The sequence below is a fragment of the Epinephelus moara genome, chromosome 5, assembly GCF_006386435.1.
Source record: "Epinephelus moara isolate mb chromosome 5, YSFRI_EMoa_1.0, whole genome shotgun sequence".
NCBI lineage: Eukaryota > Metazoa > Chordata > Actinopteri > Perciformes > Serranidae > Epinephelus > Epinephelus moara.
Window position 1 is genome coordinate 32105640 of NC_065510.1, and position 14125 is coordinate 32119764.

The following is a 14125-nucleotide window of genomic DNA, read 5'->3' on the forward strand; positions in this document are numbered from 1 at the left end:
CATGCCAACGCATGAACTTAGTAGAGCAGATGCAATTTTCACTCCCTGACCCCCTCATGGGACGATGGACTAAAATCGTCCAACTGTATTACTTTCAACCTGAACAAACTCCTTATGTTCTTGGGAACAAAGGACGGATTTGGTCTGAGAGAGGTTCTACTGTGGTCACCACGAAGCAGCGAGCAACTGAGGTGCACCGGGCAGTTAGTTCACACACTCTCTTGGCTGAGGTAGCAAGGAGCAAAGCTGTCTTGAATTACTTCAGAGAGGAGCACTTCAGAGTCTTGAAGGGATCCTTCACTGGGGCCTCGAGCACCAATGGCAGGTCCCATTACGAGGAAGAGGCATGCATCACCGGGCGTAGCCTCCTGACCCCCTACAAGAACCACTTTGTAGGAAGGTGGGCAAAGACTGGTCTGTCTCCAAAACCTGCATGGCATGGGTATGCACGTCCTGATTGGCTGGCCACGGTTATGCTTTTCTCCGAATGTGTGCTCGTGATTAGAGGAGCATCACCCAAAGAGTCCAGTGGAGGGAGGAGCCTGTGTGAGATAGAACTACTGCCTTGTAAACTGTGTGTGTGAGTTTGTGTGGGTGTGTTCTGAGACCAGTAGAAGCAAAGGCCATATGTTCAAAAGGCCGAAACCCAGAACATGCCCACAAGCTGTTTTCATCTCAGTCTCTCCATCATTCGCTCAAAATCCCATGTACTTAATTTTTCTACCTCCAAAAACTTTCTCCTTACAAAACTAGTGTAGTGTGTGTGTATGTGTGTGTGTGTGAGAGAGAGAGAGAGAGAGAGAGAGAGAGAGAGAGAGAGAGAGAGAAATGGCTAATCCTTTTCGTTTAGCAGCAGAGTGTCATTGACTGTCATTGACAACAGAGCAGATACCCCAGGCCACCACACTCTTCCCCTGGTGGCCGATGTACACAACAACTTTAACAACAATAACAACGACATCAAGCTGCTCTCGCTCTCTGAGCCTGACAAGAACAGCTACTGGAGGGCATTCCTGCTGCCAAGGTGACTTCTGCTGGCTGTGTGTGTGTGTATGTGTGTGTGACTATGTGTAGGTGTGTGTGAGAATATGTGTGTCAGAACAGTTGTGGGCTATATAATGTGGTTTTTGGGAAGCAAGTCTTCCTCCGAGTGTTCTGATATAGAAGAAGCTCCATTGCTGATCCAATTGATACATCACTGTAGCCAAGGCAGATACACCACAACTGTTACTGGATAGCTGTATTGATTTTCTGTTTAGCACAGAAGAACGTTACCTACTGTCAAGCACGCCTTTTAGTGTGTTTGGCTTGTACTGTTTACTATGTGTATGTGTGTTCATGACAAATTTAAGAAAAGAGAGAACCTAGAAAAAGAGATGAGAGAAGACAGATATTGGTAGAAAAAGAATTGACCTCACTATACATCAGTTCTAATAATTTGATTTATTACTTATTTATTTATGACTTGCTGCAATACTCTTTTTTATAATGTCTCTAGTCATCAGGCCATCAGTGTGATAACCGTGCATGCATTTTGATAATTTTTGCAGTTGGCCCATTTAGTAAAATGTGTCAAACTGCAAGGTGTAGTAGTAGAATTATTACCACAATTACCTTTGACTAATATAATGACTAATGGCAGGAATGCCTTTTTGTTTTCTAAATGTACTCTCAAATAAATTATGGTGCTTTAACTTAGTAGGAATATAATGAATAGTGAGGGATATTTCTCCCAAGACCACATCAACTAAAAACTTTGGTGTGATCCTGTTCTGTTTCCTGTGAGTCCATGATCCTGCATATTGGTTTTAGTGTCTTGGTTCAAATTTTTGTCATTTCTAGGCTTGTCAACTGTAAGTCCCTGCGTTCAGCCTCCACTCTTATACTCTAAACTGAGCAAAATACCACTGGAGTCTACTACACTCAGTGCGACTCAAGGCTGAGAATTTATGACAGATGAAGCAAGTCACAGTGAAAGCAGAAGAGAAGCAAACACAGTTACACTAAAACTAGGTCAGTTTTGTGGAAGGCCCAGTCCTTGTGCAGCAGTCCCTCCCAGCTGCAGTCAGAGCAGGAGATGTTAATGTAAATGTATGGCTGTAAATGTAATGTCATTTTCTGTCTTAAATAAATCACTTAAAGAAAGTCCTAAACATATTCAGGGTGTTTTTTACTCACTATTTGTCTCTCCCACGATGTTATTCCTCTCTCCTACAGCGTCCATTACAATTACATGTACATGGCAAATTATGCAAATTAGGCGATGACGTCATTTAGCGACTTCTAGCGACTTTTAGGACAGCCAATAGCTACTTTTCTTACTGAGGAGTTGGCAACACTGCAAACCAATTGCGTTGGTACGATACGCTGCTGTACCGCATCCATTGGAAATGCTGCCTGTAACAACATCATACGGTACTGACAGGGTCATGTCCAACAAACCCTGTATTTTCACCCAGGTGTGTAGAGCCAAACCATGATGTTTTTTTCCAAACCTAACCATGTGCATTTGTTAATGTTCCGTGGTGGTTTCCATGGGCTTTTATTGCCTAAACCTAACCATGTGCTTTTGTTGACAACCTGTCCCAGAACATGACATACAGACACTGGAGATACCAAGCGCATAATATGTAGACATGAAAGTCCACCGACAAAGCGGCAATATGTGACAACTTGGGATGAAAACATGTTGGGTTTGCACAATGTAAATGAACAGCTCTGTTTCAGCTGTTCAACACAAAGTGTTGTACGTACAGTATGCTGTAGGCACACTGATTAAAAGATGATCTGGACTTGTCCTCTTATCTCTCGTGTCCCCTGAGATGGCAAATTATAAGTTTTATCCATCTGATGAGTAGATGTTTTTTGGCCACCAGAAGCTCAGTCTGGAAAAAGCAGAGCTGCTTCCTACCTTGCCCTGACCAGATCTCTCTAACAGCATTTACAAAATCAAGCCAAGACACACCACATCAACTAAAAACGTTGGTGCGATCCTGTTAACATGTTCTGTTTCCTGTGATTCCATGATCCGGCATATTGGTTTTAGTCTCTTAGTTCAAATTTTTGTCATTTCTAGGCTTGTCAACTGTAAGTCCCTGCATTCAGCCTCCACTCTTATACTTTAAACTGAGCAAAATACCACTGGAGTCTTCTACACTCAGTGCGACTCAAGGCTGAGAATTTATGACAGATGAAGCAAGTCACAGTGAAAGCAGAAGAGAAGCAAACACAGTTACACTAAAACTAGGTCAGTTTTGTGGAAGTAAACTTAAATTAAAAAAAAAAGAAAAAAGAATCCAACATGACATTCAGCTGAGCTGCTGCTAATTAGAGTGATGTTTGTATTCAGTTATATCTAGGAAGTATGTTTCTACAGGTTAGCTGTGTCCCCCTGCTTGTAGTCTTTATGCTAAGCAAAGTTAATAATTTCTTGTCTCGAACTTCAATCTTAACAGACACTCATGAGAGTGGTATTGACCCTCTCATCTAACTCTGCAAGGAAGTGAATTCATTTTTTCCCCTAAAATGTCAAATGAATGCAGGTAAATTTACATTTAATTCTGTTTATTTTACAAACCGTAGGTCTCACTGATGCTCACAATGTCCACAATACAAAATATGACCGTGAAAAACACCACAAAACTCAGATAAAGTCTCAGATTTATTACTGCAAATGTACAATTCAAAACAATTTATCAGCTGTTAAAAAACAAGCCTCAACTTTGTGCACAACACCCTTCATACAGAGATGCAAACCAAAAAGGTGGCTAAAAACAAAGTTAAGCAAAGAACTACTGTCAGTTTCACATGTGGCTAATATATCTATACTGATCTCTACTGATTGGTTTCATCATACAAAGCATCAGTTCTGCTTCTGTGACTGTGCTAAATAATGAAATAAGGGCCGAAAGGGCCAGCTCATGTACAAGTAAAAGTTTAGACACAAATAACACAAACACAAATAACTTTATATTTACGTTAGAATACATTGGAGGATTATTGATATTAAAAAGAGAAACAAGTGGGCTGACAGTGCCTCACATTTGAATAGTAATAGATTTCCATTTAGAGGTCCAGTGTGAGTTGTGAAAGTGGAACAGTTGTGGGCTGTGTAATGTGGCTTTGGGGAAGGTCTTCCTCTGAGTGTTCTGTTACAGAGGAAGCTCCATTGTGGATCTGTTTGATACATGGTGGTTGCAAAGGCAGATACACCACAACTATTTTTGGATGGCTGCATTTCCTGTTGACCCTAATCAATCAATCAATCAACCTTTTTATTTAGACTCCAGGTCCATTAAAAAAGACAGACAAACATACAATATTTAAAAAAGACAGTCATACCAGTGTTTCCACATAGCAGACTGGTATCATACAGTACTGAGGACAGGGTTAGTCAACATCATTATAATGGCATTACAAGAACTGTTAAGTCGACATATAAATTTAAAACTTTTATAATGAAAGCATTACCCACCATCAAGCATTCTTTTCAGTGTTTTGGCTTAATCTGTGTGTGTGTGTGTGTGTGTGTGTGTGTGTCTGTGTGAGAGTGTGTGTGTGTGTGTGAACTTGTCCATTTATCTTTGTGAGGACCAATTTGAGTTTTAGACGATGCAAGTAAGGACATTTTTGGAAAGTGAAGACGTTTTAGCCAGCTCTCACCTTTGGACAGACCTTCAAAGGCCTGTGTGAGGTTTCAGACTCAATTTAAACATTGAGTTTATAATTAGGATTAAGTTAGATTAAAAGAGAATAAGGGTTAAGGTTAAACATTTAAATGTAATGGATAAGGCAGCTCCATCACCAGAAGGAGACATTGTCATTATAAGTTTCTACAAACCACGAATGTGCTACATTTGCATGTTTCATGTGTATCATACCATTTCTAAAGTGATATAATAAGTGGGCTGACTTTGTCATCTGGTGGTGGAGGCTATGGTGGATGGCATGACACCTCGGTGCAACGGCTGCCAAACTGCAGCAGCTTGGCAGCCACCGAGACTGAAACCAGATGTGTTTTGTAATCACTGTTTTCCATTTCCTATATGGTCTTCAACTGCGGGTGCTTTGCAGTGACCCTGTTTCCATCAGCTTTATATGCTTCGGCCATGGGGGTGTTTTGAAGAGACCCGTTCGTGGAGACAGTGCCATTACACGTAAATGCTGTTGTGATCTTTTTTTCCAAGACATCACTGCTTTTCCTGCTCAGATTGTGCCCCTTAAACAGGGTATTTTAAGCCAAAACCATAACCATAAGCAAGTGGTTTTTGTGCTTAAACCTAACCACAGCATTGTTGAAACATTAAGTTTCAATGTATGCATGGATTTTCTTTAGGTTGGTTAAAGTCAGGATAAGGGACCAGGGAATACATGTCAATGAGGGTCCTCACAACTAGAAGTACAGTGTGTGTGTGTGTGTGTGTGTGTGTGTGTGTGTGTGTGTGTGTGTGTGTGTGTGTGTGTGTGTGTGTGTGCGCGCTCGCGCGCGCGTGTGTGTGTGTGTGTGTGCAAGTGAAAGCAGCACAAGAAACATTAAAAAAGAAAGTAGACAAAAAGAATGAAAAATGTGTTGCTGCTTATAATTAGCTAAAGATGTAAAGTACTTCTTAGGATGACTTTCAGAAAAGAAAATTCAAGGCCATCCACACAGAGTCTAGGATATCTTATCAAATAAAACAGTTCTTGTATTTCTTCAGGCTTTGTACTGCAGACTGCATCACCAGCAGTGTCACGAGCAGATTCCAGTTTTGTTCATTGAGTTTTATGGGCAATGTTTTAGTGAGAACGAGTCTATGTGCACTCTTTTGTCTGGATGTCTGTGTCTAACATGATGGCAGTTTCATAAAGCAAATGGAGTTACAAAGCAGACAATGATAATCAGACTAGTGGCAGGAGACAGAGCAGTGATATTGTGCCTGGATATATATTAGAAGAGAGTCTAGGCCATGTGTACAGATGTTAATTTGCTCCTTCTCCTCTCTTCTCTTTTCTTCCCTGTCCTGCCGTGTCCTGTTACATAATATCTCTACAGTTTCATAAAAATATACAATAGATGTGATCAAGAAAGTTCCTTCTGACCACAGCAGCCTCCTTCAGGTTGCCTGTGGCAGCTGAGCCAGGGAATAGAAAGAGTCATTTTCAATTTCGAATTGATTTGACTCAGATTGCCCAGTGGGTTCAATTTGCACTTTGGGTAGTTGAGCAACAGAGTACACCAAGTCACACTGGGGATCTGTGCCTCTGCTCTCCGCACACGGCCCCCTTGAACTGACCTCACACCTGGAAGCTGAATTTGAAGACACGTCTTTTGAAGTGCTCTCAGCTGTTAATTCAGTGTGTTGCTGGTAGGAATAATTGGCATAGAGACAGTCTGGATCAGTCGGGGTCTCAGGTCTGATTTCATCATATTCAACACCCTTGAAATAGAAAACATTGAGAAAAAACTATCGTAAGAAAAACTGAAAACACAGAGTTAAACAAAAGTGATACAAGGTGGCAAGCACGTAAAAAGGTCAGTGACATTTTAAAGGTTACTACGCAGGTTTGTTTGTTTCTGTTTTTGAATGCGGTTTCCAGTGGAAGTGAAAGTAAGAGCCAACCCCAAATTCACTTGTTTTGTGTTTCCTCCCACTTCAGCACTGTGTCTCTCAGATGCCTGCTCCTTACAATCTGGCTCCTGGTCACTGCTTTTCTATAAAGCCCTGACCTCACCTAAGCACTGTGGGGGTACATGCTCATAAACGTCCCGGATGCAAAAAATAAGAACCGCCAAACTTTTAATAGGTCATAAGTGAAGACTGAGAGGGATTACTTTTCTATGACTCCTGAAATTGGGACAAAATTAGAATAAAAAATATCAGGTTAAATGGTATGTTAAAATAAGTCACACACAACAAATTAAAAGCAACTTTAAAAAACTTGTTACTGAAAATCATTCCTGAGCTTTAGAGCCTTTAAAGTAAAAGCACAGCCCCCATAATTACATAGCCTTGTTGCCATCTTATATTGAAGATCATGCCACAGTTTCTGCTGTTACTGAAGTGATATTGGAAGATAGGAGGACAAGTTTTACTCTGACCTGTGTTTCTGCAGTGTCTGGGCCAATACTGATGACTTATGATTTGTCTGGATTTCGCTGGGTAATTTAGTGACATCCAGTTTTGAATGTCAGAAAGACAGTTGTGTGGGTTATCAAGACGGACAGTCTTGCTGTGATCAGTAGAAGGACACAGCCGTGTGTCATCACTATGGTAATGAAATATTATGTGTACAGTTAGCAAAGTTTGTCACCACAAAGTTAACTTGAAATGGTAGACAAAGTGCGAACCACCAGCAAACTTGGGATTTCAAATTTTACTTCAACACAGGGTGCTACTGGAATAAATTTAATTGTGCTGCGCTGAAAACAGACTTTATTAGGATTTCTGTGACTGCTGTTGTTGTGTGACCAGAGAATTTACATTTAGCTTTGTGTCAGATTGATGATACAAGCCTTCAGATAATTATCCAACAGCATCTAAGTTCGTTCTTGCTTTTGAATTAAAAATAAGAATTGAAAAGTTAGGTGCAATACACAAAGTACAGTAATAATAACCCTCCCAACTCCATTCCCGTTAATGTTCAAATAAATAAATATTTCCATTATCATCATTTGACTTTGAAATTGAGCAAAATCACAGTGATGGCAATTGGCTGCTGGAGGTGAATGAGAAATTGGCCTTTACTTTTAAATTAGCCTAAAAGGTGCATGATGAGCACCCAGCTGAAAAGATTTTGTCAGGTAGCAGCGTCTGTCTTCATGCTACTGTAGGAAAATAGTAGTATATTTTACTGTATGCGTTACTTGAATTTATTAATTCTGAGCTTAGCATTGTAAAGGTGTCCTAAATAAAATTAAAGTTAAGAAAATAGGAAAATAATACCAGAGCTGTTTGAGAACAAAAAGATGAGCCTTACATAAGCTGTGGGAATTTAGATCTAAGTACTGTATGCAGGCAGTTTCTGTGGGAGAGCCAACAGAAACCAAGCACCCTCTTCATGGTTTCAGAACCAAATTAACGGAAACTCACCTCTCGTGCATCTTCTTGTAGTGCACCAGCACTTGACACAACTTCTGAAAACATATAGGACGACATTTGTTAGTATGCCTGGAGGAGGCTTTGCTGATGTAGCCACATGCATGCAACTTGTTGGGTGGTTTGTGGATCTTACTCAGTTGCTTCATCATCTTGCACATAAACTTCAGTAAGACCACAAGGGTGGCTGTTAGGACGATGACACCTAAAATCAGATATGGTGCATGTCCTGGACAAAGACAAAAATGAAGACAGATTAAAAAAAAGCTTGATCGCATTTCATTGTACTAAGCACAGCTTGCTCCACATATTCTCTTTACTATTAATTAATCCTTCATTCATAGTAAAAAAAAAAAAAAAAAACTGGATTAAATTGTTCCAGGTATACAAATGAAGGTGCCAGACTGTGTCTACTGTGTCTTTGTTCATTTGCCATGACTGTGATTTATGAGATAAATACATACTAGATTTTTATTCATCAATTAAGCAAGCAGTTGTCCTCACAGCGCCATATTTCACCACCTTCATCATCGTACTTAATGCCATGGACACACTGCTAAACTAAACTGGAACTTTAATTAACATCAAATTTTATAAGTCTAAATATAAATAATATGTATGCAAGTTTAGATAAGTGCACTTCATACCTGCTCCTCCTGTTGCTGATGCAGTAGGTAACATTGTATTCAGGGTTGTGTGAGACGTTGACATATCAGTCATATTATCTGAGCTGTTTGAAGACGTGATGGAGTCATCTGTCACAGCAAATGAGAGAGTGGGACCAGCAGTGACTTTTTTTGGAGTTGTCTTGGGACTAGAAGACTCAGCTGAAAACATACAGTATTAATGAGTGGCCATGTGGAACAGTTATTACTTTCTGACAAAGGAGTGGTATTGTTTCAATAGAAAAATTAAGAGCATGAACTTACCTTTTGTGACTTTAAGATTGACCTTTATGAATGAATCACGGCCAAATTTCTCTGCTCCACAGTAATATGTCTTCGAGTCTGACTGTTGGAGATTAGTGAAGGTCACAAAAAAACCATCTGCTGTGTTAGTTACCTCTATTCTGTTTTTATATTTTTTAGTCTTTCGATATTCTGCTTTGACGATGATGTGTTTGTCTTCTGTGCATGGACTGTTACAAAAGTACTTAACATTATATTTTACATCAGTCCAAGCGTCCCAGTCTGAGCATTTGATTGTCACATTCCTCCCAACATGGCCAGTTATGCTGAGAGGCTTCATCTCCACAAAACTCAGACCTACAAGTGGAAATAAAGGAAAGACTTTGTCATTATCATAGTAGTAATGCAGAAATAGCTTTAAATATGTACATTATTACTTATCTGATTATTGGTGATGGCAAGACTTTGACTAAATGACTCATTTAGCAAAATAAACATAAAGTATATCATTCAACAGCCACAGTATTTAAACACCAGCTGCAGTAGATGCAAATACAGAGAATGCAGAAAAAATAAATACACTCACTGAAAAGAAGACAAGAGTACGCATAGATTGTTTTCATTGTGACACTGACTGGTAACGAACAAGAAAGCAAGTGTAAGGGAATCATAAGGTCAGTCCAGCCACAGTCTTCAGTTCCCCCTCACTTCCCTTTCCTCTCACCCTTTAGAAGGTTGCAGCTCCTCCCTTTTCTTTGAGCAAAGACACACACACTTGCATACAGTGTAATGTGTGAGACTTTGTTATTGTGCACAAAACAGCAAAGCATACACAGGGAAACATTTTTTATTCAGGATTTAAACAGACAATAAAGCAAAGTGCAATATTTCAACTTCAGTTATAACGTTAGTGTGTGCGAATGTGACACTTGAAAACCACGATGGCATTAGTGTGCATGGCCACATGGAAGCAAAGCCTGAATGTTGCGATGTGTAATTGAAACAGAAAACAAATAAAAACACGAGACACATTTTTTTTTTAGCATTATTACTTTTTTATTCAAGTACAAAGAATCAGGGGCATAGCCATCATTTCAGAAGTGAGGGGGACAAATTGTTCAGAGGTCTATTGAGTGATTTATCATCCTCTCGCATTCAATTGCACCTCTCCTTGGCGGCTAAAGAACCACATAACCACAAACAGCCACAGTACAGCACCAGGGGACCGACTTTAGTTCTTTAAAATTATATACTATCAAAATCTAAAGTTTTAGCTGCCAAACTCTTGTTGAGTTGACAGAAAATGACCCTGGAGCATCTACAGGGTAAGTAGCCAGATAATTAAGTGTCAAATGACAACACTTACCATAAAAAATTCAGTAAAACACCATTCCTGTTAGAAACTCATTAGCACACAAAATGGAATGGAAGTGACAAGGTAACAGGGTAATAAGCCACATAATTTAATTTAATGGCATGAAGACAGAAAGTGACACAACACTAAACATATCAGCATCAAGATATATTTTACATTTTAGTCAAATATGACAGCACAGATGTGCAAAATTAATCAAATATTTTTAAGCCTTCTCCCTGTGCTACCTATTGCAATACAGACAAAAAACATTTTAGAGTATAAATAAGAGTAGCTCTGAAATAGCTGTGAAAATTAATCTTAGAGTCACTCTTATCCTATAGACATTTCCTTAGCCAGTTATAATTTCTCCTTACTTGTGAAGCCTTGGGCTGATAATTGGTGCTGCTGTCAGGTCCCTGTCCTGATACCTGCCTGGTTTCTCTCTGTCCCTCTTCTGCAATAATATAGATAATAAATGTGCAAAGCAAAATTCATAAATGGAATTTGGAATAGTAGTGGTGACATAGCTGTGAAAATTAACCTCATAGTCACTTTTATGCTATAGATATTTTCTCTCAGCCAGTTATAATGTCTCCTCACCTGTAAGAACCCTGCATGATCATCCTTGCTGGCCTCTGGTCCACTGTCTCCTCCCTGACCCTGCTCTTTCTATTGTGGCAATAAAGTAGGCTGACCAAACGTCCTCTTTTGCCCGGACATGTCCACTTTTCACGTCCCGTCCGGGGCGTCCGGGTGGTTTTTATAAACTGATGATAATGTTCGGTTTTCCGTGTGTTTGTGTGTGTGTGTTAGAGTGCGGCACGGGCCACATATTTCTGTCCGAACCCGAACCGAGCCCGACATTATTTAATGACCAAAGCACTGAGTTTGTGTCACACAGTGGTTACAGGCTATTTAACAGGCCGGGCGTGCTCAGCGGAGAGGGAGACCTCCGTGTTTGAGACGGGAGTGGGAGGTCCGACGCTTCTAACGAGAGGAGAGGGAGAAATAAAACAAAATAAGATAAAATAGGAAAAACCTGTCTCCCTCTTTTATTTTATTTTCAGCGTTTAATCAAGGCGGAGGCAGGTGGCTGGAGGTCCGAGACTTCCAGCGTGGGGAGAGGNNAATATATTAAAATTATAAGGCATCTTTGAGTAAACTGCGAGTATCATTTAAGTAGGCTATGTCGTGGCCGGCCGAGTGTCCTCTTTTTTGGAAATCAAAATATGGTCACCCTCAATAAAGATTAAAAAAATATGTGCAAAGCAATAGTGAGCACAAGTTCTGCGCAGATATTAAGAAGGAGTGGATTTTTTCCTAACATGAAACTAGCTAGCAAGTGATTTAACATAGGTAACAATAACATTAATGTTCTTGTTAACTAGCTTAACTTGATTTATTGGCATCTATTAATTTGTCATCATTTAGCTAACATCATCTACATGCAACAGCATTACTCAACTTACACCGTTTGTTTGGAAGAAACTGTGCAGGGTTTTTTGCTTCTTGCTGGCTGGTTTGCTGCACTGCTCTGCAGCACACGTCTTGTCTGTGCCGCTGATTCAGATCACAACACCACAGCATGTGTCAGCGCCTGGCGCGGTCTACTCATGGTGCGTTTAAAGACGGCTTGGAAAAACATGTTACCACATGTTAAAAACGAATTGAACCGTTGTAACGGCTGTAAAAAGTGCGAGGGACGGAGGGCGGAGGGATTCTTAATTTAATGTACAAAACATGTATGCAGAACAAGTATGCATACTTGTGTGTTCATTTGAATGAATCCAGATCTATGAGTCACTGCTTGTATCCACTGCCATCAACTCCAGAGGAGACAAAGAAGAGTTTAATGTTGGAGAACAGAAAGAGAATACTGTGGAAATGGAAGATACACCTTCAAAGACTTTCATCAGATGCAATATTAATCAAAAATGTGTCCATCAGCAACTGCACCCACATGACGTTGCTGTGTTATTAGACCAGTGTTAAATTAGATAGAGTTACATAATACATTTAACTGACAGACAAGGCATTTGTGAGACATACTGTATTTACAAAGTGACCACATATTTATAAAGAGAACCAAAATAGCAGTAAGTTAGTAGCTGCAGGCCAGAGTGAGAACATACTGTATCTTTCAACATTCTGCCATATGATAGTGATGCAATAGCTCCTGCTGCAGTGATCAGTTAACGTTGTGACAAAGCTGTGTGGAGTGCTGTTCGCTTTTGGAGGGTGTGAGAGTGCTGTAGACGTTGTCTTCATCCATCGTGAACTGGTGGAGTGATTGGTAGACTTGATCAGGACCGGCCCTCTGCGTGAACATAACATGTTTGAGTTATGTTATTAGACTGGTCCCAAATTAAACAGGGTAAGAGACAATACATTTATTGAAATTAAAAGGCATTGATGCAACAGGTCTATTTGCAAAAAAAAGAAATAATGAAGCTGTCTGCTGTTATTGCCATGTTAGCAGAAAAATAAATATATAGAAAAAGACTTAATGTTGTTGGTTTTCTTTGTGTGGTGATCTCTGAGATCAGCAGTGTAAAGGCATGGAAAAAGCATGGAAGTAAGAAAATAATGAAGGGCAACCAGCTGAGGCAACATTTAAGCATGTCATTGCTGTGAGAGATTCAACAGATCAGACCCACACATGGTTTAAGACTCAAAATGGCAAAAACTCACCTCTACTGTATCCTCTTGTGGGGTGCTAACAGCTGCTGAAAAAAGTATTATATATTATTATTATATTAATATAATATTTATCTGACTGGTCAAAATAATAGTCACTGGATGATAATGTAATAGAGGATATACAGCACAGAATGGACAATATTATCATCAACTCTAGTGAAATGTATCCACACATCACACAGTGTGTGTGTGTGTGTGTGTGTGTGTTTGTGTGTGTGTGTGTGTGTGTGTGTGTGTGTGTTTGTGCAGATTAGAGGAGATAAAGATGACTGCAAGACTGCATGTACAATACAACCATAAATTTCAATAAAACCATGGTGTTTTTGCTAAACTAACCCAGTCACCAGAATAAATGTTGGCTTTGTACAAACCACAAACACACATTTTCCAATATTATGTTGTGACAACACTGGAGTACAAATACTGTATGTACCGTACAAGTACTGTTAAGGCATAAAACCAGTTGGTTAGGGTTAGCAAAACATCATGTTTGGCCTCAAAATATCCAGTTTGGTCGCTACTAACACAGCTGGAAATGTCCTAAACTGTTGTTAAACAACTCTCACATTTTGTTGGTTTTGAGCTGCTGCTGTCTGCTGCTTGGCAGCTGTCTCACTTATGGGTGTCACACCATCCATCATCCTCTGATATACATGTAACCTGGGTTATGTCATACGCATAAAATATGCAAATATAACATATGCTTGGTTTGCAGAAATGTACAATGCCAACATTTTATTCTGGCGACTGGGCCGGCTAATCTCAGTCCCTCGTGTCTTCAAGTACTTTTAGAGGACCTGACCTTAACTGACCTTAAAAGTCATATAATTGTGCATTGTATATTATGACGTATTTAGATTTAGAACTTTATCTGGGGAGCAAATATTTAATATTTATACCAGAACCACTGTTGTACACAGTTGGTTTGTGTCTTACCCTGTTGTTTCTTCATCATCTTCCGGGCAAGAATCAGTACAACCATCACTATGGTTATTATCGAAGCCACACCTGCAGTCAAATACGGTACATATCCTGACCAAAGAGAGAAAAGGAAACAAGATTTATAGGTTCATCTCCTCACATCC

General features: G+C 39.7%; 1 protein-coding gene across 1 annotated transcript in view; it reads right to left on the bottom strand.

The window, feature by feature from the left end:
- Window positions 1-5900: 5900 nt before the first annotated feature.
- LOC126390967 (CMRF35-like molecule 1) overlaps window positions 5901-14125 on the bottom strand; it is a 9176-nt gene continuing 951 nt past the window's right edge. Inside the window, exons 2-6 of the mRNA XM_050045501.1 lie at window positions 9005-9340; window positions 8723-8902; window positions 8212-8304; window positions 8070-8113; window positions 5901-6416 (exon numbers count right to left, since the gene is read on the bottom strand). Of these exons, the coding sequence (XP_049901458.1) occupies window positions 6093-6416; window positions 8070-8113; window positions 8212-8304; window positions 8723-8902; window positions 9005-9340 (977 nt within the window). The 3' untranslated portion in view covers window positions 5901-6092. The remainder of the gene's footprint in view (window positions 6417-8069; window positions 8114-8211; window positions 8305-8722; window positions 8903-9004; window positions 9341-14125) is intronic.